The sequence below is a fragment of the Eretmochelys imbricata genome, chromosome 16 (genome assembly GCF_965152235.1).
Source record: "Eretmochelys imbricata isolate rEreImb1 chromosome 16, rEreImb1.hap1, whole genome shotgun sequence".
NCBI lineage: Eukaryota > Metazoa > Chordata > Testudines > Cheloniidae > Eretmochelys > Eretmochelys imbricata.
In genome coordinates this window covers 21,133,417-21,159,071 of record NC_135587.1, presented here as the reverse complement: position 1 = coordinate 21,159,071, position 25,655 = coordinate 21,133,417, and the positions used below count along the sequence as shown (strand labels likewise).

Below are 25,655 nucleotides of genomic sequence, written 5' to 3'. Positions count from 1 at the left end.
TTGGTTAAATAATTATATATTGTGGAGTGTTACTTTTTGTGATATTCTAACCATTTCCTTCTATTTTCATCTTTTAATTTAAATAGCAAAGTTTTACAAAAACAAAAACAAGGGCAAGTAATTTGAATTCCACACCTGTGATTTGATCCAATTAGGACAAGCTTCGTTGTTTTCTTTGTATAAACGCCAAACCCGATCTGGGCCATCAGGTAGCAAAAATGAGCAGCATCTAAAAGGCCTTTAGAAGCTGAAACAAAGCACAATAGATCTCTCATGAAATTCTATCTGAATGGTACATAACTAATTCATAGCATCTTGAATTGTTTTGGCTCTTTGTAATTCCAATTCATCCTCACAAAACAAAAATCCGCAGAACTAGAAAAGGTATGGTTTTATCGTATAAGTAGCAATTGTTTTATGAAAACTAACCCAGCAACTTAAGTTTAAGAAAACCCTTCATTTGTTCAGAGCCCACATCCATTCCATTGCTCCCAGTATAAACAGCCCTGCTGTTTACCCACTTTATTCTCCACAGATTCAACTTCAAATTACTTACCAAGAGTATCTCCCATGGTGGTAATAGTCCTTGATTCCACATCCATGTTATTGGTCAAGTTGGATAGCACCATAGCCAGATGAGGCCTCCAGTCTCCCCATTTCTCATCTCCACAGCACTAGATTAGAAGAGGTACCCATCAAGCCATAGAACAGAAGGGTGCATGGATAAGAATTACAATCTGAGTAAGGGCTAGAATATTTTGTGTGTTCTAGATCAGGTATGCAAGAACAATTGCCATACTACTGGTCCATCTAGCTCAGTAGCCTGTCTTCCAACAGTGGCCAGTACAGATGCTTCAGAGGTAATGAACAGAACAGGGGAGTTATCGAGTGATTCGTCCCGTCATCCAGTCCCTGCATCTGGCAGTCAGAGGTTTAGGGACACCCAAAGCATGGCGTTGTACCCCTGACCATCTTAGCTAATAGCCATTGATGGACCTATACTTCATGAACTTACCTAATTCTTTCTGGAACCCAGTTATATGTAAAAGCATATTGCTAGTGTGCTGTAAGAGGTAATTCACAACAGAACATATACAAGTCTTAATTGAAGCTTATTCTTAAAACTCACTGTGGATGCTGCTGGCATTCTTCCAGACATTAGCTGGTAAACAGTTTGCAGGGGATCATTAATTGGAAGACTGTTGGCAAATCTACATAAAAACAAAAATAAAAATAATTATAGGTAAGCAGTTAACACGACTAACATTTTTATATTTAGTTTAGCCTTGAGAAAGGAGTACATTTTCAAAGCTCCGCAGTGAAATAAGTGTAATTGGCCAGTGAATCACCTTTGAAACAGTTACTGACTAAATTATTGGACCCGCAGTACAGTCATATGCAAATACAAGCCTAGGAACAATCTCAAGAGTCAGGCTCTTAGTGCCAGCAGGTGTAACACTGTTTCAGACACTGTGGGAGGACAGGAAAAGCTCTTATGTACAGACAGTCCTTGCTGGAAGATGGTTGCTTTTTCCGAAATAAGAAGGAGTGGGGGCATAACATTACTTGGGTATTAAAAGTCCCAAAAGTGAGTGGGGAAAATAGCCACCCAAAACTCTGAAGGAAGACAAGCATACATATAGAGTATTTAATCACTTTAGTGTGAAAATCTGAGTTTATTAAACGTGAAATGCAGCTAATTCCTCCACTATTTCCCCCCTTCCCCCCCCATTTTCATTAATGTACTATAGTTTGTATGGCATAATTCTATCAAAGCAAGGAAGATCTGTCAGTCAGCTAGTAAGTCAGTTTACGGCATGGTTTAAGATCCACAGAGGAAATCACGTTCCAGTGAAGGTGGTAGCAGAATAGCTCTTGACAACAGTTGTAGCAGTCACTGCAATTCCATGAAGTCTAACTTTAAAGGCTAAAGTCCCTGAAACTAAAGTTCCAACATGACTTAAGTCAACACACAGACAATACATCTAAAGCAGAATCCCTGCATAAGCACAGGCACACATCATAATTGTGGCCTCGACTTCTGAGCCACAGGACTTTACCTCATTAATGGGAAATGAATGGCTATTCCATACTAGAAGCATATTCTAATCATCATCATCAAGCAGCAAATCATTACCTGGTCATGACTCTTGCATGTGTTCTGCTGTCCATTTTACTGGCAAGAAGCAGAGCATGACCCCATAATCCATGCTTCATGGCAGACTCCAAAGCATCCTATTAATGTAGAAAGCATATGAAAAGTAAATTAGTTTACTGGGGAACAAGTTCAATATACCACTCAGGACAAAGTACTAATGATTTCTAGTGCAGATATCTTGTGACTATGAACCGAAAATGATCATTAAGTCACATGTTAGTGTGTTACAATATAATTTGGCTTTGAATTGTGAATTCTTTGGGGCAGGGAATCTGTCTCTTTACTGTAGCGCGCCAAGGACATTGATGGTACTATAAATATTACATATTATATACATTAATATTTGTCTAGCTTTCATTTTTATTACCTGACATTTTAATTATATGCAAGCCACTAGGGCTTTAAGGATACGTGGGTTTTGGAACAAAAAATCCAAGTAAAAAAAACAAACTCAAACAGTACTTTAAGCAACAGTGTGACCATTCACCTTCTTACGACCATAAAGCAGAAGTTCCCTGAATCTCTCTGTCTCTCTTTCAAGACTGTCAATTGTGGTTATAAGACTATCGGTGAGAAATGAGAGTTGAGCTTCACCAGACTCCTCTTCCACTTGCTCCAAAGCCTCATTAGTGAAGTCAATCAAGTTTGCTTCATTGGGCGATTTCCCAGGAAGCCAGACTGTTTTGTGATCCCGTAGCAAAAGCTCTGCAATGTCTGTGCCCACTACGGTCTATAAATGAAACAAATTCAATTACTTTAAAATATTTCAGTCAAATTATTTCAAACACTTGAAGTCTAACAAGTTAATTAACACAAATGATGCAGTGGGTTGGACAAAAGGAGATAAGATTGGATTAGCCAACTCAGGTGTCCCAGCAGGACTATAGAGATAAAGACTCATTGCTCTCATCTTATTTGGCACTTCAAGCAGCAAGATTAAGGAGGAATACCTGCCTTTTGAGCTTTTGACCTGCATTCTTGGCCCAGTACAAAAAACTTACGTATTCTTGCCGCCTTCACATAAATGGAGCTGTTATATCTTAAGATTCTTATCTAAAGCCTAAAGATAAAGGCTCTGAAAACTGACCTTCAGGGCATCAAGAGAAAGCTTACAAAGATTTAAGAAATAAGACATACCCCATTCTGTCTGCACAACAATACAATAAAATCCCAAAGCAGGCTTGCAGACTCTTTGTCAATTAGATTTTCATTCTGAAAGCACTGTGTGGCTTTGTTTTGTGCAAAATTAATGACATCCACTTTATGGGTATCATCTCTGAAAGAGGAAGAAAAGTATGCAATGAAACAATGAATCAGTATGAAGTGCCAGACATCATCATCACAATAATAAGTAATACGTAGAACAGAGCAAAGTCAAACCTCCAACAACATTTAGGCTTGTGGAATATAGATAAGAAATATCTGATCAAACCCAGTTTAAATCTATTATTTGTGGCCATGCAAAATTACAAAGAAATATTAAGCTTGAGAACACTTTAAAACAGCTTATCAAATCCTTAAAACATACTTAGCAAGAGGGCCCGGAAAGGCTCTCATCTCTTCTTGTTCTGGCATATGTTGCAACATAGTCTAAAAAAAAAAAAAATACAAACCATAAAAGCATGATGAGAAGCTCTTACATCTATAAATTCCACTATTTATACAGTAATTCATTTTGTACCTAACAGTGTATCTAAAATTAAATAAATAAATGAAAGCTACACATAACCTATGGTGTCATCTAATCTACCACTCCTGGACAGCATAGCTGTGTTCCCTATAGTATGTTTGTTAGGGCCCTGTCCAATCCCATTTAAATATTTTAATTAATTTCCATGAGAGATTATTCCACAGCACAAGATCTCATGGGAAGTTTTTCCTGGTATTAAGTCTACATTTTCCTTTTCATATCTCCTTGTGACATTCTAAATAATTCCTCTGTCTCCTGACTGTGTACACCATTCAAATACTCGTAGATAATTGTGTTCTATCTTGGTCATGTTGGCCACATTCTACTCTTTCCCCATAAATCAGATCCTGCAACTCACTTGTTACTCTTCTCTGAACCGTCTCCAATCTGTCCACATCTTTCTGGTGACCAAAAACTTTGTATTCCTTTGGCCCACTGGTGGAGTCACAAGAGAAAGGGAAATACACACAAGGTACTTATCTCCTTCCAACTTCGGTACGTCTACACAGCGCGCCTCCGAGCCTGGGTCAACTGACTCATGCTTGAGCTACTGCACTAAAAATAGCTGCATAGATAGTGTGGCTCAGGCTGAAGCTCGGAAGCTTAAGGATGAGGTGGGCTTGAGAGCTAAGCTGCAATGTCTACACAGCTCTTTTAGCATGGTAGTGCAAGCCCTATGAGCCTGAATCTGACAACCCGGGCTCAGAGATTCACTGCCACAGGCTGTGTAGCCATACACCAAGATGGCAAACCATCACCGTCGCAGTTGCAAGAGAAAGGTACAAACGCTCATGTCTCAATCAATGGCTGTACGTACACAAAAATCAAGACCCCCAACCTTCCTAGGACTTGGAAATTCTTTTTTAATCAAATGCCATAGTGAGAAAAATGGGTTTGCGGAAGAAATCGAAAGTGAAAATATAAGGAAATTTTTACAGAAGCAAAGAATCAACATTTGTTTTTCTGTAAACTAATGCACACACAACAGAAAGCCATAACATAACTGAAGTGCCCTATTTTCCCTTTAGAAAAAAAACAAGATTTTATAAACATAAAATGTTTGTATTCCTGGTGTACTTTTGCTTTACCTCCATACTGTGTATCTCAACCAAAGCCGGCTGTCCTTCTGAAGGCAGGTTTGACAGCACTTTTGTCAGATGGCCCCCAGGACCAAACCTTGCACAGACATGAGGCACTAAAAATTTCTCAGGTGTTGAGGGTCTTGATGGGACTACAGTAGAGAGAAACATCAAAATCAAGTGACTTAATTACCCTTCAGCAACTTAGTTATTAACGTTTAATTTAGTTTTCTATATAGTTCTTATCACAATCAAAGCAGACATGAAACAAACTAGTTACTGAAGTTGGCTAAACACCATCTTCAACAAGTTAATAGCTATACTGTCCTATCAAATGCAAGACACAGTACTGAGAGCAGACCCCTCAGAAATTTGAAATCATGAGAAAAAATTCTGTACAGAGAACTTGAACATTATTTTTCCCATAAGAGATATATTGCTTGTCAATCCCCAGTATATTTCTGTGCATTTCTATGTTTTCAAGGACTTCTGACAAATATTTTCTTTAAAAACTACTAATACTTTTTGATATGAAAAACTATTTAGAAACAATGCTGTTTAATTGCAAGAAGCAAGGTGAATAGAAAAATCAAAAGGTTATATAAACAGAATTGTTTCTAAGTTATGTTTATTTTAAAGATTCTCCATGAATTAAGAGTAGATTGAATTCAACGCATGCTTGGATTCAAGAGAGTTTTACAGCATCCCATTAGTATACACATGCTTCTACCGCAAACCCGACAAATGCAAAATAAGTGTGCAGTACTTAATACATAACCAGTGGCAATTAATATCTGGCCATAAAATAACAGAACTGTTCAGTGACAACCCAGGATGGAACAAGCAAGGACTGTCCTCACAGTGACCAAAACTTAACTTAGGTATAGCTCATCTCTATGACTCTACAAATCGGGAACATTACATTCAACTGTTATCAGTTTAACATCTATTATGAACACAGGTGTCTTGACTACCAATAGGTTCAATAAACGTTTGTAAAGCATTTTAAAAGTTGAATGAAAGGCACAAAAGCAAAGAATTGTTAACTATCCTCTCAACCCAACCTTCCCGCACATTTCTGCAAATACCTTGTTCTACAGATGGCCATCCAGTTTCAGCTGAGTAGCCATAATCTGTAAAAGGCTGTTGACCATCAAAATTAGCAGGGTATCCGCTGTATGGATAATCTGTGTGAAGTGAGACTGGCTGGGTGGTGGTTTCATATGCATTAGCGGTCAGATCATGGTTGCTTCTATAAAGCTGGCTCTGAATAGAACATATTAGTAATTGCTGCATTAAAGACATAATAGCAGGAGGGGAAAGAATCACATGGGCTGAATAATGTGGCAAGCAGGACTGAGGAGCTTTTTATCTCTCATTTAGCAACTATATGGGTTCCTTACAAGTATTTAATATAGTAAGTTGCACAGAACTTTCACTGGATTTATGAAAGCTGCACAGTGAATGAAGTGGTATAATGGACTTGAGCTAAAATAGTTTGTCTATTTTAATGCTCTACTTCCCTACGTTCCTCTCTTACAATTTGATTTGCTCGCCTCAGACTGCACTTGTGGGTTTACTTCTCGCTCTGCCAACTCCTCCCGCTCTTTTTTTAAATGATTATTTGCATGTGTATTTTGCCAAGAATAAAAATTCACAGAATGATTTGCAGACTATAGTGCTGCTTCACCCACAGCTCAGCCAAGATCAGAACGACCCCACAACCTTTTCTTAGTGCCTCTCCTGACTTAAGAGAAAATCCGTCTTGATTGAGTATGGATACTCCGTATAAATGCCTGGTTAACCTCCAGTTCTCCATGTCCAATATCAAAGAAACATGTGGCTCCCAAATGGATGACTAAATTTAAAACTATATTTGGATTCCTGGAAGGTTAACATATGAGACCACAGATAATGCAGATGGAAATTCCTACTAACAGTATACAAGAATCATCTACCAGTTAGAATGTTTCATGGAATTATCTGTGCATTTGTACTTAAAATTAGAAGGGTAATTTATTTTTTTTAAAAAAACCTTACAGTAGAACACTGTTCTGTATATCAATCCAACAGCCTCGACTCTTTACATGTATTCCAAGTTTCAGCCCAGTATTAGTTTTTATGCTTGTGATGCTGGGAGGAACAGGACATATAAAAATAGAAATGTGGACACAGTGCTCCCATTCCCAGTGAATTGTAGGATCAAGCCCTTAACCAAAGAGACCATTTCTTCCTACATTCTTATGTAACACCAAGCACAACTTGAGCCCCAGTTCTAATCAAAGTCTCGAAGAACTACCAAATAAATATTTTAAAAATCCAGCATACACTGTGGCACAATGTTCAGTCTCTAGTTGATGAATATGAACTTTCAAAATGCGCCTCTATTACCCAAGCTCAGAACAGAAATAATTGCAACTTTTGTACGTTTATGATCTTCCACTAGCTGCTAGAGATTTTGTCCAAGAGATTGTCAGGTAACCCCATTCCTAACATCAAGCAGGTTAACAGAACAAAGTCAAACACATGATGCACTCATATGAACTCACTTGCTGAGAGCGAGAACTGAAGCTGCTCTGATGGCTATGAACACTGTGGGAACTACGGAGACTATGGGCAGAATGTTCACTGTGGACACTTCGTCTGTCAAATTCATCACCATAAGGGTCTCTGTGAGGCTCAGTTTCATCATCAAAGCTTCCAGCAAAGCGAGGATCATATCGCCAGTGATCTTCATATCGGTCTTGTCTAAAGAGGAATGAAATATGAAAATAGAGATAAGAACCTGTATCCTGGGAAGAACTAACTTCAGTGGATATTTGTGTCCATTAACTAGAGAGTACGGTTTCAAGAGACCATGTCACAAACTAGGCCACAGGTATAGGTTTTGTAAAGTAGACAGTCCAAAACCTGATTTAATAGAAACATCTTCAGTTATTTTTTCCCTTGAAAATATTTTCTTGCTGTGATTTAAACCCAGCTTTATAGCAAGTGCATGAGAACCAGGAAGTAAAATTGACTAATCTTGTGTTCACTGTCCAAAACGAAGTGCAAAAAGTAAACAAACAATGGAGCAGCGTTTCAATTTTTTAGTAATCACGCGTTAGTAGCAAAAGTATAAAAATCAGTTTTTAAAAAGACATGATTTTACCCTGACAGTATCCCTTTCAACTTGAAATGTTGTTTAGAGACTAATTGCAAAAATCTAGGTTTTTCAAAATTAAGACAAATATCCCATTCTGAATCCTTCTAAGATAGAAAATTTGAAGAACATCGTTTTCCTACTTTGGTTTCTCCTTAGACTCTGTACTAAGTCATTTAAAAAGCTAGTTACAAAACAAGTCCTATTTCCTAAAATCATTCTCTCAAAGCTGGTTTATCCAATGTACCTCAATTTCCATAACAATTCTCCTTGCCATAAAGAAAACATGCAGACTGATAAAGAACACTTGAAAAAAATCCTGTTTTAAACCTCAAACATTTTTATAGTCTGTCATGCAATAGATTTGCCTACTTAGAGTAAGACACTTTCCCTTGAAATGAATTTAAAAAAATGCTGCCCAGAACTTTACAGAATAACTTGAAACTCTGAAGCTTTCTGGATAATCAAAAGTTTCAGTAAATTACACTAAAAAGCCAGCTCTCAAAGCCTACAAATACAGGGCACGGATTACAAACCTGTTATCATATGGATATGCCTCTCTCTTTTGGTATGGATTCTGTTCAGTGTCATACCAGTATCTCTGGTCATAACTTCTGGGATCTCTATATCTGGAGTCATATGCTGATGGGTAACGTTCCCAGCGACTTGGATCTTTAAAAAAAAGAACGGGTTTAATCTAAAATCTTTGCCCAGTTAGTTGCTCACAGAACTTCTCTATTTGTTCCCTCCTGAAATGCATACACCTATGTTTTGTTAACATCTGAGATAACTACTGTACAAATCCAATTAAAAAAAGCTTTCAAAACAAAGTTGAGATACTAATTTTATTAGAAATATGTTTACTCATACATTTTGCCATAACCAGATGAGATCAAATAAAAGTTATGAACTGTTGAACTGTAAGCAAAAAAGCTATTTATCAATTTCATGTCCCTGTGATAAATTTGGTTATATCCAAGTGTAGTTATCAGATTACTGTTATGTACCTCTTCTGGATACTATACTATACTCTTTCAAAGGGATGGTCTCTGCAATCTAATAGATCTTTTCATCTAAATTACTATGAGGCTAAGTTATGATAAAATTATTTCTACAAGAAGATATGGAAACCCTCAATATAAAATCCTGGAGTTTGGAGGAGAGGTAGTCTTGGAGTAGGAGAAAGAATTGCCTCTAGAATCCCCTATCCACATTGGTCTGATAGAATTCAAGGACTGATCTCCAGAACACTGTTACCCCATGGGTGACTGTGGGGCATATTTGTGCAGAGCACTATATTTTGAGGTAGTCCATTTATGTTCTGATAATTAACTAGTTTTCCAGTGATGAAGAATTTGTCCACAATACATCTGCTCAGGCACAAGTGGGCACAGTGATATATGTTGTACACTACAGCAAGCAATTCCATACATGTGCCACCGTATAATTTTACCATGATAAATGAAGGCAAAAGAAAAGTTTGATCATTTTCCTCATTGTCAAAAAGGGAATCAAAACAATGAATTCAAACGTAATTCTCTGCTTTTCCCTCCTACTGAACCAAGGATACAGAGATGACAGCAAAGCATTAAGGACCACTGCAATGCAGGACATCAGTTTTCAACAAACTGAAAGCTTTATTCTCATTAGCTGTGGAAAACATGACAATTTCAGTAAAAGACAAGTTTAGTTTTATAACAGTTCTCTGATGCTAATTTTAATACACTTCCCATGTTTTTTCTGAACCAACTACTCAGAAAAATTTAGAATTCATTGTCCAACTGTACCTCCATAATTATATGGGTTTGCATAGTAGTCTGCATAGTAATCATTCCAACCACTTTTTGGATTATAATAATCTTCAGTATACCCCTGTCTGAAAGAGGAAAAAAATACGGGCGATAAAATACCATGATTAAAAGAGGCATAGTGACTATTCTTACAGTTGTTAGAGGATAGACACAGCTGATATTGCTTATACTCACTATGACAACAAAATTTCTAGCGTTATAGTTTTTAAAAAAATGCAGTTACAGGAAGTGGAAGGTTCAGGGAACTAGAGCCTATATACCAGAACATCACTAATACAAATCATTCCGTGCCATCAGTGACTGAAAATTGTTACCATACAATAGCTTAGTGGCTTGTGAACAGATTTGTCTGTCAGTCCAGTCACTTATGGACAACTAAACATATCACAAAAGCCATTACTACAACTGGCATTCTTACTGGCTTCTCTACTGATGCTGCCAGTATAGCTAACTAGGTATTGAGATAACGATTCTCAGCTCTAGAGCTATGAGAGGTCAGCCATATTACTGAACCAGGCACAAATGTTTGGTGGGGATCAACTTTTCCATTTCTGCAGGATTAATTTTTAGTAACCAATGCCACCAATTAAATGAATCTGAAAGTCTCTGTCCACACCACAAACTCACATAATTGGTAGTGTACACTCAGTGAGTGCCTGAATAGGTCAAGAGAGGTGCAAGCAGCGTAGCAGTGAGTGGGAAGCTTGTAAAGACAGCATCCACTCTTGCAGGAGTGAATTTGATCTGATAAGATTTTGTCAACCTAGACTACTTTGGGAGAGATTTTCAAAGGCACAAAAGGTAGCTAAGGCAACCAATTCCCATTTGTGTCTTTGGAAAATCTTAACCTACCATTGTGAGCCAGGACCATGAGTTATATCAAGGATTGTGCAATAAAACACTGATTTTTAACAGAAGAAATGTTATTTTGGTTAAAAATAAAAAAAAGAATAATTTAGTTTTGCTCAGTCTTAGCAGGGCAGATATGAACTTTATAAAAGCATTAAAAACATTTAGACAGAAGGGACAGTAAAATTGTGTTATTGCAGAAACTGACACGAAAATTTATCAACCCAAACAAAAATCTACTTGTCTGCTCTCTATTATGATAAAGAAACTAAATTTTATTAATCTCAAACATTTTTTACAGTAAGTGGGCAAGAATAATTTTACAAGGCTGTGATTCCAAGGAGTTTTGAAATACTATCTGTAATAGTGATTATGTGCCCTGAGAACAGTGCTATCAAGAGAAAGCAACCCCATTAACTCATCTCACCATAAATTCTCACTGTTTTTGGAGGTTCAGATGTGCACAAGACTATTGCAGCTGTTTGTACTGCTCCTTAAACCCATAACTTCCTCCATTCCCTTTTAGAGGCTGTCAAATATTATTTCAGGAGAAGGAGGTTCCATAGCAGAATTACTGAAGATATAGCTGATGGCAACTGGTGTGAGGTTCATGCTTTCCAGTGGACAATCCATTCTCTCAAAGCCTGTCGACTTCTTTGTCATTGTTACAGCAACATCTTGTGATGGATGAAAAATTCATATAAATTACTCATGTAATATTCATTATAAATTAGTTACCCTTGTGAAGGGTAACTGGCTGCTTCCTGACTGACATGAGTAATTTCAGTTCATCCTCTTCCTTCATTTTATTTTATTTGTTAATTGTTAAAAAGTTTAACATCACCACAGTGAAAGTCATCACTGGAAAAGTTGACCTGATACAGAACTGTGGTCTTTTTTATCTGACTCACAGCCTCTCTCCCATCTGAGAACAAAAATCTATGTCTCAGTCGGCAACATGTACTGGTATTTTTTCAAAAGCAAATCCCAGGAGGTACATGCAGAAATGTCATTTGTTAACAGGATTGGAGAATGTACCGCTTACACACAGCTTTGTAAACGTTACTCTTAAACTCTAATGAGAGGCTGTACCCTGCATTGCTTTCTCAGTGGACAGACAGAAAATAGAGAATATCAGTACTGATGCTATTGTTGAGCCCCCTCTAAAGGGAATAAGACTGTAATGACAGCCTACAAATGGGCATGAAGGAAGGCTTAAGGAGCAGTAAGGAGATGACCGCAATCTTACCATTGTCATTTTATACATGGCATTGTGTTCCCTCACCTCTAAAAGCAGCAAACAATCTGCAATTCATACTTTTGGATTATGTGTTTAATAGCATGTGTAGTTTAAATTGTAGAATGTTTTGTCTATATTGACAGACTCATTTCCATCATCTAGCTCCCATACTGTGAGCTACACAAGATAAAAGTTCATTATGCATAATTAAATTTAATCCATCAGGACACACTAAACCTTTGCATAGTTCCCTAATTACATACCTAGAAGGAGGTCTATCAGAGCACTGACTAGCTCTGGAACTAGGACGCTCAGGCTCACCATATCGATAACCACCAGGCTCCACATAGGCAGCATTGCTTCTACCATAGTGATGGTAGCGGGGACCATATTGTCCATAGACATCATCCTCGAGAAGAGAGGTTTATATATTACCAACTAGTAAGTTAAAAAGTTTGAAAATCTGACAAGGAATAAAACAAAAACAAAACCTGCACACATTTTGCTATGGCTAACCCCTTTCTGAACACTCAATTTCTCTTCTTCCTCTCCCCACCACCTTAAAAAAATTGAAATTAGCACCCACGAAAGATGCTGTATTGACAACCATGGATGCTGAAGTGTATTATCTTGCCACAAAGGGTACAGATGGCTACACTGTTCCCTGACAATGTGCTTTAAAACCCAATTTACGAAAATACTTCTGAAATTGTCAATAGTCCCACCTGGGAGGTAGGGCATTTTTAGGATTTGGACATCCGTCCCATTAGGACAAGGTTGAAACCACCATCTTTTTCACTCAGGCCCAGAAAACAGTATTTAGATAGCAGTCACTGTCACTCCTGGAAGTTAACAGTATTAATACTCATTTCTATCTTAAATCTGTTTATAATTTATCCACCATTTTCAGTTCTGTCTTTATAAGTCTGGGTTTTCACACTCCTGATTGTAAATTTATTTTTCTATGAATTTTGATTCTGCTTTCTGACATCAGATATGTATCATGTTTGTTAGCTTAAAGCTGCCAGTTAGCCTTTGGAAGGATTTTTTGGTAACATTTTCATTACTTTCTCATTACCTACAGTTTTGTTGAGTTCTTGCATTATGTTATTGACATTGTGATATCTCTCTATAATGAAATATAAAGTGAATCTTTCAAGATAATGCTATATTGTTGATCACTTCAAACACTTCATTAGGATTCAAAGACAAAAAAGTTACTAAAAACATCAATACAATTATGAGAGAAGAGAAAAAAGTTCCTGCTCTACCTGGTAATAGAGATGAGCTGAACTTCTAAGATCCAGGGGAGGGTAAGGCTGTGGATATGGAGTCTGATAAGCATCATAAGGATGTCTGTAATAGTAGTAAGGGTTTTGTGGTGGCCCACAGGCATCCTGAGGAGTCTGAGAAGGTGGTGGATTCTGCTCTTGCTGCATGGTTGGCATGGCTCGCTGACTGGTGGTAACAGATGCTGATGAAGTTGGAGCACTCAATGACTGACCAGAAAATGGTTGTTTATCAGCACTTGTTTGACTATAGCTTGTTGGTGGCTGTGTTGAACTACCCTCTGGGAGACCCGCTGGATAATACCTATTAGTTGGCATCTGATTCTCTTGTCGCTGTGGTGCTTGGGTAGGTTTAATTCCTGAAGCCATCTGATAATTTGAAGGAACCAAGGACTGCCCAGAAGGTACTGTTTGCGGCATTTGAGCAGTCTGCTTTTGTTGCTGAGAAAGCAATGCCCCCTGTGTGGCTCTGTCTGATGGAGCCTGAAGCTGCACATCTTTTGTTACCTGTTGATAGAAATGTTGTTTGTCATGTGTGTCTGGCCCCATCTGGCTAGCATGTTTGACTGGCTGTTGAGGAAATACTGGACCACAAGAAAGTAACGGATTATGCATCTGTCCAGGATTACTGGTCTTGCTTTTGTCCAGTGTCCGTATTACTGTAAAATCAAGTGCTCCAGAATTTTCTTCATGACTATGTGAGTCATTTGTAGAATTATTATTAGGCACCATGGTATACACTGGTGGGACTAACACCACACTTGCATTTCCACTGGGGAGATTTGTCCCAGGAGAAACAGCTGAGTCAGATCCTGGTTTACTAGCAAATTCAGGCAGACAACCTTCTGAATTAGTATTCTTTTGACCTTCTGGAGCCAAATTAACTGGAGTTTGAGATGGAGGTTGCATCAAATTTGTGGATTGATTTGAGGTGATTTCTGAAGAATTAACAGGGCTTTGTAATAAATTAGAATGTGACAGATTAGAAGATGGAGGCATATTAACTGAAGATCCAACCTGCATCACAGACAATGACACATCTTCCCCAGGGAGGATCCCACCAGCATGTGGAGCTTGGAGTCCTGTTACGGGTTTATCTTCAACTCCAGGATCTTTCAGTGAAAGATTATTTTCATTCCTGGTTAGCTGATTACATAAAGAAAGAGAAAAATTAATTGGCTGAGCCAAATTATAGCTTTGATTAGGCTGGGCAATCAAAATAGGATGATTTTGCAGAGATTCTGTGGGTGGAGAAGACAACAAACTTGCATAACCTGAACTTGCCTGAGACTGAAGTGCCTCCTCTTCTCCCATTTTGGGAGGATTCTCAAGGTTTTCAGAAGATACATTTCCAGGCTGGGATGGCTGCACAGGAACACACTCTGGTTTATTTGGCTGCTGATTGGACAGCCCTTCTTCGGGCGGTTGAATAATTTCCACTGTCTGTTTAGCAGGTACATACACTGCAGGAGCAGCAGGGGCTAGAAGGACATTACCCCCAAAGTTAGGTAACTCATTGTGAGCCCAGAGAGTTGTTGCTGGACTCTCACACTTTTTAGTTGCTCCCTGTGCTCTAGTTGAGGGTCTTTTCTCAGGTACCAATTGTATGTTTTCCACAACAGGTCCACTAGCAGGTTGCAACATGTTTCCAGATTCACCAGTGACTGTAATAGGCAATGGATGTACTTGGGGCATGAAAATAGTTTCCAGGTTATCTGGCGGCTGTTCAAGATTACCTGGTGAGGCAGCTGGCATAGCCATACTTTTCTTAGTATTCTTTTGGTTTGGGTGGTTCTCTCTTAGTTCAACCACCATTTTCGCTTGGTCAACCTCTGCAGGTTTTACCCCAACCCCATGGGACCTTACTGGTTCAAAAGAACTATTTGCACTTGTCTGAAATATTCCTGTAGGTTTGGGGGGACTTGGAGTTTGAGGCTGTGACAGATTACTATGGTAATTCTTGCTGACATTTGGCTCACTCGAATCTCCTCCCAAAGGAGAGGAGTCAATCTGCTTAAAGAAACTGGCAGAAGACTCCTCATCAGGCTTCCCACTTTCTTGCTGAATAAATGTACCAATAAGCTCTTGAGGTCTTGTTGAACTAGAAACACTCCTGTGGCTTATGTTACTGTAGTTTGAGGATACACTATCAGATCGGACCGGATGAGGTAACAAGTCGGGTGCCTCTAGATTTGGTCCTCTTTCTGCATGGCTCACAATGGTGTTCTTTGGAAGCAACTGCCCCGGTAATGACCCATATCTGTACAGATCAGAACCTACACTTGGGGACGAGCGATTAATATTCTGTGGTTCGCTTGGCAGAACTTCTTGATTCTGAATGCATTCCAGGTTCTCAACATTTTCATAATGTGACCCAACATTCTCATGAGCTTTGCTATCATTTGCTTTGTCATCACTAATATACATAGAGTTTTTACTGGTCTGTGTGTCATGCTGGCTGCTTATAGTTTTAGAAAAATATTGGACATCCATTCCCTTTTGCACTGTCTCATTAGCTGAGCCTGTGCTAATCTCTGGTTGAGAGAGAACACTAGTTGCAGCTTGCTGAGGATGCAGTGGTTGGTGATACATATGTCCTGAATTTAGCTGACAAGCATCATAGTTAGCTTTACCGGACAGATCATTTTTTTCTGATGAAAGTATTTCTTCATTTTCTGCCTCATCCCCTTTGAAAAACATGGAGATAGTTCCTGAATCTGCATTTGTGGATGTATATCCACTTGGTGTTTCAGACACATTTTGAGATTGTTTTTGTGGGTTATTTTCCTGAATGATGGGATTAACAAAACCAGCATCTGGTAAAAGAGGCTGTGGGTAAAACTGTTCTTGGTAAGGTTGACTTGGCCAAGGATTAGTCATTCTTACATTCTGTCTAAACATATTTTCAGGCTGAAAGTTGTTCACATGGTGGTTGGCAACTGGGAAGCTGCTTATCTCATTCTTTTCACCACCAATGGGCAAAGGTGCTTGCATGGTACTTTGTGGAATATGTTGATGTACGGGTCCCTGATGCACGTTTGCTTGGGGAGGAAGATGGGACTTAACAGCAGAAGAGTGAGAAACGCTATAAACTGCATTCTGAGAAGGTGGCTCAGTATAGGGCCAGTAGTTCTGAACTTGAGGCTGCAGGTTATCTTGAATGGGTCTCCACTGAGGTGGGGTTTGTTGAAGAGGTGGAGGGAGAAATGGTGCTATTGTAGGCACTGAACTAGTGTTGCTTGGATCCCTATTAATATCTTGTCTGCTTAGTGGTCTGTTTGCCACATGCGCCATAGCCGGATGTCCACTGAGAGAATTTTCGTGTGCTGCTCCTGTATTATAAAGCGACTGTGCTGAAGAGTTATGGGGTCCATGTTCTGCATTTGGATGCATTTGATGGATTTCTGCAGTGCTATTTATAATATGTGCTGGTGATGAAGGAGTCACCACATTAGAAAATGTATTTGAAGTTATTCCTGGTTGAGATACAGATGTTGGTAAAGATGTAGGCAGTCCATGAGAATTATCCCCTGCATATGATTGAGAAGAATGCACACCAGCTGGACGAGGAAACACTGATGGAGCAGGACCTGGCATAATCAGGGGATTGCCTTTGGATGGATTACCTAACAGGGAACCTTGTGGAGTTTGCCTGCCAAATGCAAAAGGGTCTGTCACAGGTTGCACCGGGGCAGTTGCTCCTGAGACCGGTGCATTTGCCCGTCTACTAAATGGGCTGTTTCGCCAATACGTGTTCCGAGCAATTCCTGCAGGAGGAGGTCCACCAGCCCCTGCTGGAACTGTCTGTGGAGGTGGCTGCATGACGAATTTCTAGCAAAGTCAAATGCTGTTTGGAGAACCACCAATGAATGCTGTAGACAGGTTTTCCTTTTTCCCCACACTGAAAAGGAGAACATAAGACAAATTAGTTTCACATCCCACTATAAGAAAACTCAGCATTTAAAAAAAAACTAATTCTGTTTTTTCCCTAAAAGAAAGAATTTTCAGAAAGTGATCTGCTGAAGACACAGGATTCCCAAAAATAGAATATTTGCCAGTTTTTCCAGAATGTATATTTATTTCACACATTGAGTTTTCACTACACTAGACTTATAATTGTATTTATACACAAGGTTCCATCTAACACTGTTTGCCCAGTCAGTGCAAATAAAGCCAAGCCATTTTAAAAACAATGTAAAAAAAAACCTACAGGGAAATGTCTTTAAATACCGTTTGGACCGAGGCAGTGTTTACACTGACTTTTACACTTGTGCGGAGCTCTTTCGTAAAGTCTCATACTAACAGCTCCACCAGGGGTAGCACTAGTGTAGTGACATTTATACCATCATGTCTAGACTTGCTTTCAGCAGGATTAGACAATATAGTGGCAAAACATCAGCAACTGAGCTATCCTAGCACTCCCACCACGGGTAGCACCAGTTAGTGGTAGTGCACTAGTGGAAGATATTAAGAAACGCTCAGTTAGGAAAACTATCAGCTTCCCATACTTTCTTAGAAAACGTTTTAGCTTGAACTGCATTTAAACATAGGAAGAGCTGTATGAATGGAATAAAAGCATATTACTTTCAGAAAGAAATCCATACAAACAACACAAAATGTTATTTGCATTAATTCAGCGCGTTCCACTTTTATCACTGCAAGACATTCTGGGGCATGAGGAAGGAGGAAGGGAAGGAAGACATTACCAGAAGCAGAGTATCTTAAACTTAAAATACAGTCTAAATTCTCCTGTACAGTTCGTCAAAATATATATGCTCTCTGGTTAATTTTAACAGGACTGTTCTGGAAGTTTTCCATCTCAACTCAAACTCACTGATATCGGTTGTAAGAATTCAGTGGGTTGCACAATACCAGTTTTCGTAAGTTAGTTAAGACCTTGTATTTTTCCATTTATAATACTGTATCACTTAAAAAAAATTAAAATAAAACAAGCCAGGGCGATTTATATGAGATATGGGGCATTATTACTAGTCCTGTACTATACAGTGTGACCTTTCTTTAATAGAAATAGGCTATTAATGTAGTTCACATCATGGAGAGAAAAGCATTCACAGTAGTTGTGTCATCTATTGGATACATTTTTGTTTATCCTTCATAATAAAAGGCAACCAAGAATTGTGCAGCGTTTTAGCAATATGACTCCCAAAGTCAATGGCAATAATCTATTTAAAACCACCTTTAAATTTCCGGTTAAGCAACTTGTGTCTTTTGATAGTAAGAGTTGTACGTTAAGAAACTACAACAGAACAAAGTTTGTGAATGGGTCAGGAGCTAAGCAGCTAGAGAAGGGGTTAAATGCAAAAACCTCTCTGGAGTTTCAGCTTAATCAAAATATAATCTTGGCAAAAAGTCTCTGGCTGCATTCATTCTGTAAAGCTTTAAAATCAGTAAACTTCAAAAACACAAAGCACGTAAGCCAATGAGCAGGAGAGCCCTTATATATTTCCCAAAGGCAACTTCCCCTGGCTTCTAATCAATACAATCTCTCATTACTATTTATTATTTGTATTACTGTAGCTCGTAGGTCATGGTAATGCAGCCCTTCTTTATGTGGGATCATTGAGGAGGGGGTCTGCTATCGGGGTCCCCCTCCATGGGGACCAAAGGGTCAACGCACCCCATTACAATGTTCTAGTTATTGCTTCATATCCAATGTAAATCTTTTGTTAGGATGGGGAGGAGGAGCAGAATTGAGTTAATGCTAGGCTTTTGAATAGAAATATTGAACTTAGATTTGTTAGTTTCAGGCATAACTTCAATTTTTCTTTAAAATTCTTTTTTAAAACAGTTGCATGCTTAATCCATGTCAGGGAACATTAGTTGCAATTCAAAGAGTTTTCAAAATATTGTAATAGTTTCTCTCTGCCTTGATATCTGCGAGAAGGTTTTCCAGCAGGGCACAACTACTGCCAACCAGGATGTTACCAGGAAACCCTGCCTAGTCAGCGGCTCCTGATTCTACACACTTAGAAAATGAATATGCTTCTAAGAATCTGTTTTGGACATCCCCTTATATTTATTTTTCCACAGTTAAGTTTTCAGGTTTTTACACTAAAATTATTAAAATTTGTGTTTTCATTGTACTAGCTGTTCTCATGCAATGCATGGGAAAGTGGAAACCAGAAATGTAAGACAATAGTTCAAGTGGAAACCATAATTTCTTGTGAACAAAATGTCTATTTCCCGTTTACAAATTTTTTAGTTTACCCAAAAACTTGTTTTTGAAAATGTAGTTGGGTAGAGAAATCAGTTGTTTTAGAATGTAGGTGTTGACTTTCACATTTCTGAGAGGGACTTTGTTCCTAACAATATTTTATCAAACACACACAAAACACTAATATCTTCAGCGTTCTTGTAATAACGGATAATTAGTAAATTCAAAATTAGCGAAGAGTCCAACTTTCATTAATTACTTGTTCTCTTTTTTGTGGATCTCAGAAAGAAATAAAGAACTCTAATCACAAACTTATTTTAGAGGCCCAAGCCAGGAGGATGCATCCTTTTCTGGATCAAAGTTAATAAACAGATCGTACACAGCAAGTAGAAAAGGTGTGTAAGAGATTAAAAACACAAACTGTGCAGGTTATTAAAATGATGAAAGCAAGTAGTTTTAATCCACAATATCAATTTGGAAAAAAAATCTTTTTTCCAAAACTTAAAATTAACAGAAGGGTTTTTTTGTTTTTAATAAGTGAGAACAATGATGGCTACATAATAATCTCAAAACTAATCCAACTAGAGTGTTCACATCTAGGGTGGCAAATCTTGCATCTCAAAAAGTTTTACTAGTTGATAAGGCACAGTGGCCTACTAAATATTAGTCACCGAGTGACTACAGAAAATCTACAATTGCATAAAAAGGGCAGCCCCAGAAAAGGTTACCGAAAACAAAGTTTTACCAGTTATACCAAAGCGTAGCTATCCAGGTATAGCTACACTGATAACCCAATGTAGACACTTACTCCAATGTAAGAGTGGCTTTTTTGATTTAGCTTAAACCTCTTCCCCAAGTAACATAAAGTAAAGCAAAAAAACCACTCTTGGGCCTCCTCTGCACTTGAAAGTTTTGCTAATATAGTTATGACAGTTAGGAGTAGGAGGCAAAAAAAAAAAAAAAATCCCACTTCCGATAGACATAGCTATGCCGGCAAAAGCCCTAGCGTATATGTAATTTATAATAACAAACTCCTTTTCTCAATATAACTTATTTTCTTCAGGGAACTTGTGTAAATTATACTGGCCAAAACATTCTTCTGCGTGTACAAACTGCGTCTCCATTAGGAGAGTTTGCCAGAGGGTTCGAACAGGGAGTTATACCGTTACAACTATATCAGCTTAAATTCACTCCTTTAGCTATACTAAAAAAGCTTTCCCATGTAGACAACACCTAAACGAAGGAAAATGAACTGTTTAAAAAAAAGTCATTAGAACACCCCAAAAAGATATAGCTAAACTCTGAAAAATTAGGCTTAAGCTTTAAGAGTTAAAGTAATATCTAAAAGATGTATGAATACATTTCAGAACAGTCAAACTGAGGGGCCAACATAGTCAGTGAGATTGCTCAAAGTAATATTTGTTAGCATGTTTACAGAATCGATCGCTCAGTGTGAAAAATAATTCCACTGAAAGCTCATGTGACTGTCTTTCCAGAGGCCAACTAATAAAAACTCAGATCACAATGCAATTTCAAGAACCAGACTGTAGCTTTTTTTTTCTTTGTTGCCTCTTAGCAACATGCATTATGAAGAGATATGTTTGGTGTTCTTAATTAATTTAATAATGTCCTGAGGGTTATTACATCATCACCACCACCACATGTAACTTTCAGTATGAGCCACAAAAGATAAAACGTTTATGTCTGCATTTTATCTAGTGTCTGACTAGATATTGAACTTAATTCTATATCCAATTCTGCATTAACTAATGTTATTACATAGCCCAAGTCAGTTTACTCAAAAAAATACAGCATAAGGAGTGTTTCAGACATGCATTATTCACACACAGTTCTCTACTTAAGCATGCACAATAGCTCATAGAAGATTTTTTTTCCATCTCACAAATTTCTTGCAATTCACAGTAAGATATAAAAATGAAAGATCATATGAATATAAATAACTTATTGTGTGTCAAGAGTGGCATCTTCGTAGAAAACTGAATTTTTGCAATGGATCAGGATTTGTACCCAGAAAAGAAACCAATGAAATTCATTGAATAGCATCTGCAACACTTAGTGAAGTTTGAATGCAACAGGTGTACTTGAGGTGATCATTTACCCAAAAGTCAGCCTAGCTAAATAAAGCTTATAACAAATGATCAAAACTAAAATGGTGTCAGTTTTTACAGGTTTCTTAATTCTTTGAAAAGGATCTTAATGGACCAAATGATACACCCTGGTAGAATCTGGAAAAATTCTCTTTGTTTATGTTAGGATTTTCTGTGGAGCTTAAATGGCAACTATGAAAAGTGAAATATGACAAATGTTATCATGAAGCAGTGAACAATGAATGAAGACCTATTACTTTCTCCACAGAGCTTTTCAGAGTTGTGTACCTCCTTCGTGTACCGTAACCCATGCACAATGACACGACAATACACACAAACCAAAGTAGTTAAATTAGTTATCTAGTACACGAGTTTGTCAACATCACTGCAGGAATACGTAAACAGCACAAATACAGTTAGATAAATCTGTAATCAGTATTCTAATTGAAGATCTTGGGTCATAAATATTTTATGCATAATTTATTCAATGAGCAAAACAGCCCCAATTAAGCAATTTTAACTATCAAAACAAGATCTACAGGCAACTGTAGTTTTGGCTGAGATGAAAGGAATCCAAAGTTTTCTCAACATCTCTGCTATGCTTTGGACACAAGCAAAGTAAGAGATAAAAGCTTGTGAACTGAATTGAAACACTAAAAGCTTTGTTATCCGGCATGCTGGGGGAATGGGGGGTGCTGGTTAGTCAAAAATTGTGGTTAACTAAGAGTTATACTTACCAACGAAGGGAGGGAGTTTGGGTGAGGGAGGTGGCTCAGGGCTGGGGCGCAGGCTCTAGAAGGGAGTTTAGGTGCGGGAGGGGGCTCAGGGCAGGAGGTTGGAGCACGGGACGGGTTTCGGGGTGCCGGATCCAGGTGGCACTCACCTCGGGTGGCTCCCCACAAGCAGCAACATGTTCCTGCTGCTCCTATGCAGAGGGGCGGCCAGGCAGCTCTTCACACTGCCTCTGCCCACAGGTGCCACCTCCGCAGCTCCCATTGGCCATGGTTCCCGGCCAATGGGAGCTGCAGAGCTAGCATTCAGAAAAGGGGTAGTGCACGGAGCCCCCATGGCTGTTCCTCTGCCTAGGAGCAGCAGAGACATGTCATCACTTCTGGGAAGCCCTGCAGGTAGCCTGGCAACTCTACTGAAGATTTGTATTGGGAGATATCAGAAATGCCTGTTTCTCGAGCTTTCGGATTGGTAAATTGCCGGATAACGCAGATTTCACTGTGTTATCACAGAAGACCCTGCAAAAAGGACACCAGTGGCTACAGTGTTAAGTTAATCCTATGCTGCAAGACAGTTTTTCTCCAACACTAGAAGCAGAGTAACTGAACACTTTTTAAAAATCCAACGGTATGATTTATTAGTCTCCCACACCTTTTATACGTTACTGGTCATCTTAGGCCGCAATCCTGCAGTGGATTTGTATGGGCAAACCCCTGTGTTCATACGGATCCAATTACAGGATCAGGGCCACAAACCATAAGCTGTCCAGAACAGGCACTTCATCTTCCTGCATGCATGGATGACATCTAAATTACTGTGGAACACTATCATACTGCAACAATAATGCTAAACACTTCCTACCAGCTTCCCCATAAATGCAAATATTGCTCTGATGCTCCTGGAACCAAGAACATAGAGCTGAACATGCAGCCCTCAGACAACAGCAACATAAACCTTTCCATTACTTTGGAAAGGAAATTACTAGTTAATTAGGTCAGTGGTTCCCAACTTTTTCAGGCAATACTCAGCCATCATCAGCAGGTTCTCAAAGTCTCTCCTGTTCAATTATGCACATGGCTAAGAAGCTACAACCGTTTGAAAAAGGGAGACTCTGGTTTTGAAGAGAGCATTTTAAATGTCTTGTTGAAAAGAAACAAAAACATTTACACTCAGGGACATACTTTCAAAATAGCCTTAATACCCTACATCTACCCACAAGACAGACCTGCAATCATACACACTCTAACCTACTGTGGAGCTTGGGTTTCCCAAACACAATCAAATAGGTGGAGGGGCAGAAACTTCAACTGCCATCTTTGCAAATTCATCTTACAGTATAAACCCATACATTGCAACATCTGAGCACCACCATGTCGCAATATCATGAAGTGTCACATCAGGGACCCCAATCCAATTTCAGGATTTCCAAGAAATCCCTTTTATACAGCTGCTTCTGTTGCTTACATGCCACAAAGGCACCCTGAGAAAAATCAGAATTGTCCAGGGTGGGAACATGGTAGGTACCATGTTCTGGGGACCAATATGAATACATACGAGAAGTTGGGGGTAATCGTAGACAGCCAGTCCCTGAAGTACCCAGTGCTGGACCTTCCACCCCTACTGTCTATACATCATACTTGTACGTCTCCCATTACTCAATAAGTGCCTTGCAACCTTTAATTTATTTAACCTCACAACATCCCTATTTGATAGGGGAGTGATAAGATCTGCATTTTACAGATACAGAACTGAGGCAGAGCGTCAAAGTCTCCCAAATCCTAAGGTAGCATCCTAGCCACTGGGCCATCCTTTCTCTCAATGTGAAGAGCTGCCCACGCATTTGAACCCCACAGCCCAGCAAGTCTTGAGCCACATTCCTCAGGCTATGCCCACCCCCCCGCCCAAACGACGTAACCAAATGACCTCCAGACTTCTCCCATAACAGCATCCACATCTCTTCATGCCCCAGGCTTCCCACCAGCCAGGCTGCACCCTACTGACATCCAGCTTTCTCACTTTGTGGCTCCAAATCTCCCAGGCCAAAGCTGCTTCCCTTCTCAAATGCCCCTGAAACCAGTCCCCGGCCCAGGCTCTACTCCACCCCATCACTCCCTGTCACCCTCCGCCCCGAAGCCCCCCTCTCCCCGGCCAGCTGCAACCCCAAACTCCCTCCCACCCCCCCCAAAGCGTCCCACTCCCTGTCGCCCCAAAGCTTCCACCTTCCCAACCCCTCCCCGCTCCCTGTCACCCCCCAGGCTTCCCCAACCAGTGGCAGCCCGAGCCCGCCCCAGCCCACCCCCCAGGTGGCTCCCGGCGCGCTCCCCTCACCCGGCGGAACCCGGCTCGGCCCCCAGGGGGTGCACGCAGCAGGCGAAGCCCCTTCAGCAGCAGACGCCTCCCCCCCTCACAGAAGCCGCAACCCCAACAATCGCCACCATCTTGGAACATCCGGCTCCAATGGCCCCGGCCGCCGACGTGTCACGCTCCGCACGCGATGACGCAGCGCGTACGCTTCGAGGCCACACACATTTTGTTTCTTTCCCCACCCCGTTGAGTTGCTTAAAGGGTTCGTCGGGTGGCGGTGGCGGGTGTAAACTCAGCTGCGTCGGCGGACAGAAAATGTAACCATCCCTTTAAGGGTTCGGCGCTCACCGGCGGGTGTCCTCCGAAGGCCGCCAGGGTTATGCGCATGCGCATTGAGGGTAGGTGGGCACGCTAACAAATACAGCTTCTGGAGAGGTGAGGATACAGGTTCGAGCCCCACCTAGGGAGGTTGGAGAAGCCTTGACGGGCCTGAGCAGGATTCACCTGCTCAGCCTGTTATTCCGGGCTGGGCCAGTCCATCTCGTCAGACCTGCCCAACCAGACCGTATCTCCCTTGGGACACTATGACCCCCCCCCATGATGCCAAGCCGCATCTGAGCCTGGCCTGCCCACCTGTGTTGGACAGGCAATGCCTTATTAAACACAGGAAAGCAGGTGCCCACCTCCCCCAGTGGCCCCTGCACTGCACAGCCTTAGGGGCCCTCCCCTCTTGCCTGTGCCCTCCAGTGCGTGTGGTGGTGAAAGCTTGTGTCCCGGGGATGGCCTGGGAGCGCTGTCAGCCCCTGCGCTGACAGCCCAGGTGCCGGCGATGCCTGGAGGAGGTGTCAGATAATTAGACATCTCTGACTAAACTGTAAGGATCTGTGTGACGAGAACCCCACTCCGCAGAGCCAGGGCTGGCTGATCTTCCCACAGTGTCACCAGGCACAGCCGGGGAACGCCAGGGAGAGCAGGCGCTGCAGGAAGCACTGCCCAGGAGAGCAGCGTGACAATGCCCTGCGGCCCTCTGCCTGTCCAAATGCACTATTTAACCCTGGAGGCCGCCTAGAAAGTTGTCTGG

At 40.2% G+C, this 25,655-nt stretch overlaps 1 protein-coding gene across 5 annotated transcripts in view; it reads right to left on the bottom strand.

Moving 5' to 3' along the window:
* The window catches only part of SEC16A (SEC16 homolog A, endoplasmic reticulum export factor), a 40,557-nt gene extending 15,834 nt beyond the window's left edge, over positions 1–24,723 (bottom strand). For 4 of the 5 annotated variants that reach the window (XM_077836276.1, XM_077836279.1, XM_077836277.1 and 1 more), the window contains exons 1-15: positions 24,599–24,723; positions 13,241–17,159; positions 12,233–12,378; positions 9,857–9,945; positions 8,606–8,741; positions 7,477–7,675; positions 6,016–6,193; positions 4,937–5,079; positions 3,687–3,748; positions 3,296–3,434; positions 2,646–2,888; positions 2,138–2,235; positions 1,130–1,211; positions 557–674; positions 136–247 (exon numbers count right to left, since the gene is read on the bottom strand). In XM_077836276.1, coding sequence (XP_077692402.1) covers positions 136–247; positions 557–674; positions 1,130–1,211; positions 2,138–2,235; positions 2,646–2,888; positions 3,296–3,434; positions 3,687–3,748; positions 4,937–5,079; positions 6,016–6,193; positions 7,477–7,675; positions 8,606–8,741; positions 9,857–9,945; positions 12,233–12,378; positions 13,241–17,080 — 5,585 coding nt within the window. In that variant the 5' untranslated portion in view covers positions 17,081–17,159; positions 24,599–24,723. The remainder of the gene's footprint in view (positions 1–135; positions 248–556; positions 675–1,129; positions 1,212–2,137; positions 2,236–2,645; positions 2,889–3,295; positions 3,435–3,686; positions 3,749–4,936; positions 5,080–6,015; positions 6,194–7,476; positions 7,676–8,605; positions 8,742–9,856; positions 9,946–12,232; positions 12,379–13,240; positions 17,160–24,598) is intronic. The other variant, XM_077836280.1, reaches the window with a different exon arrangement.
* Positions 24,724–25,655: the final 932 nt, after the last annotated feature.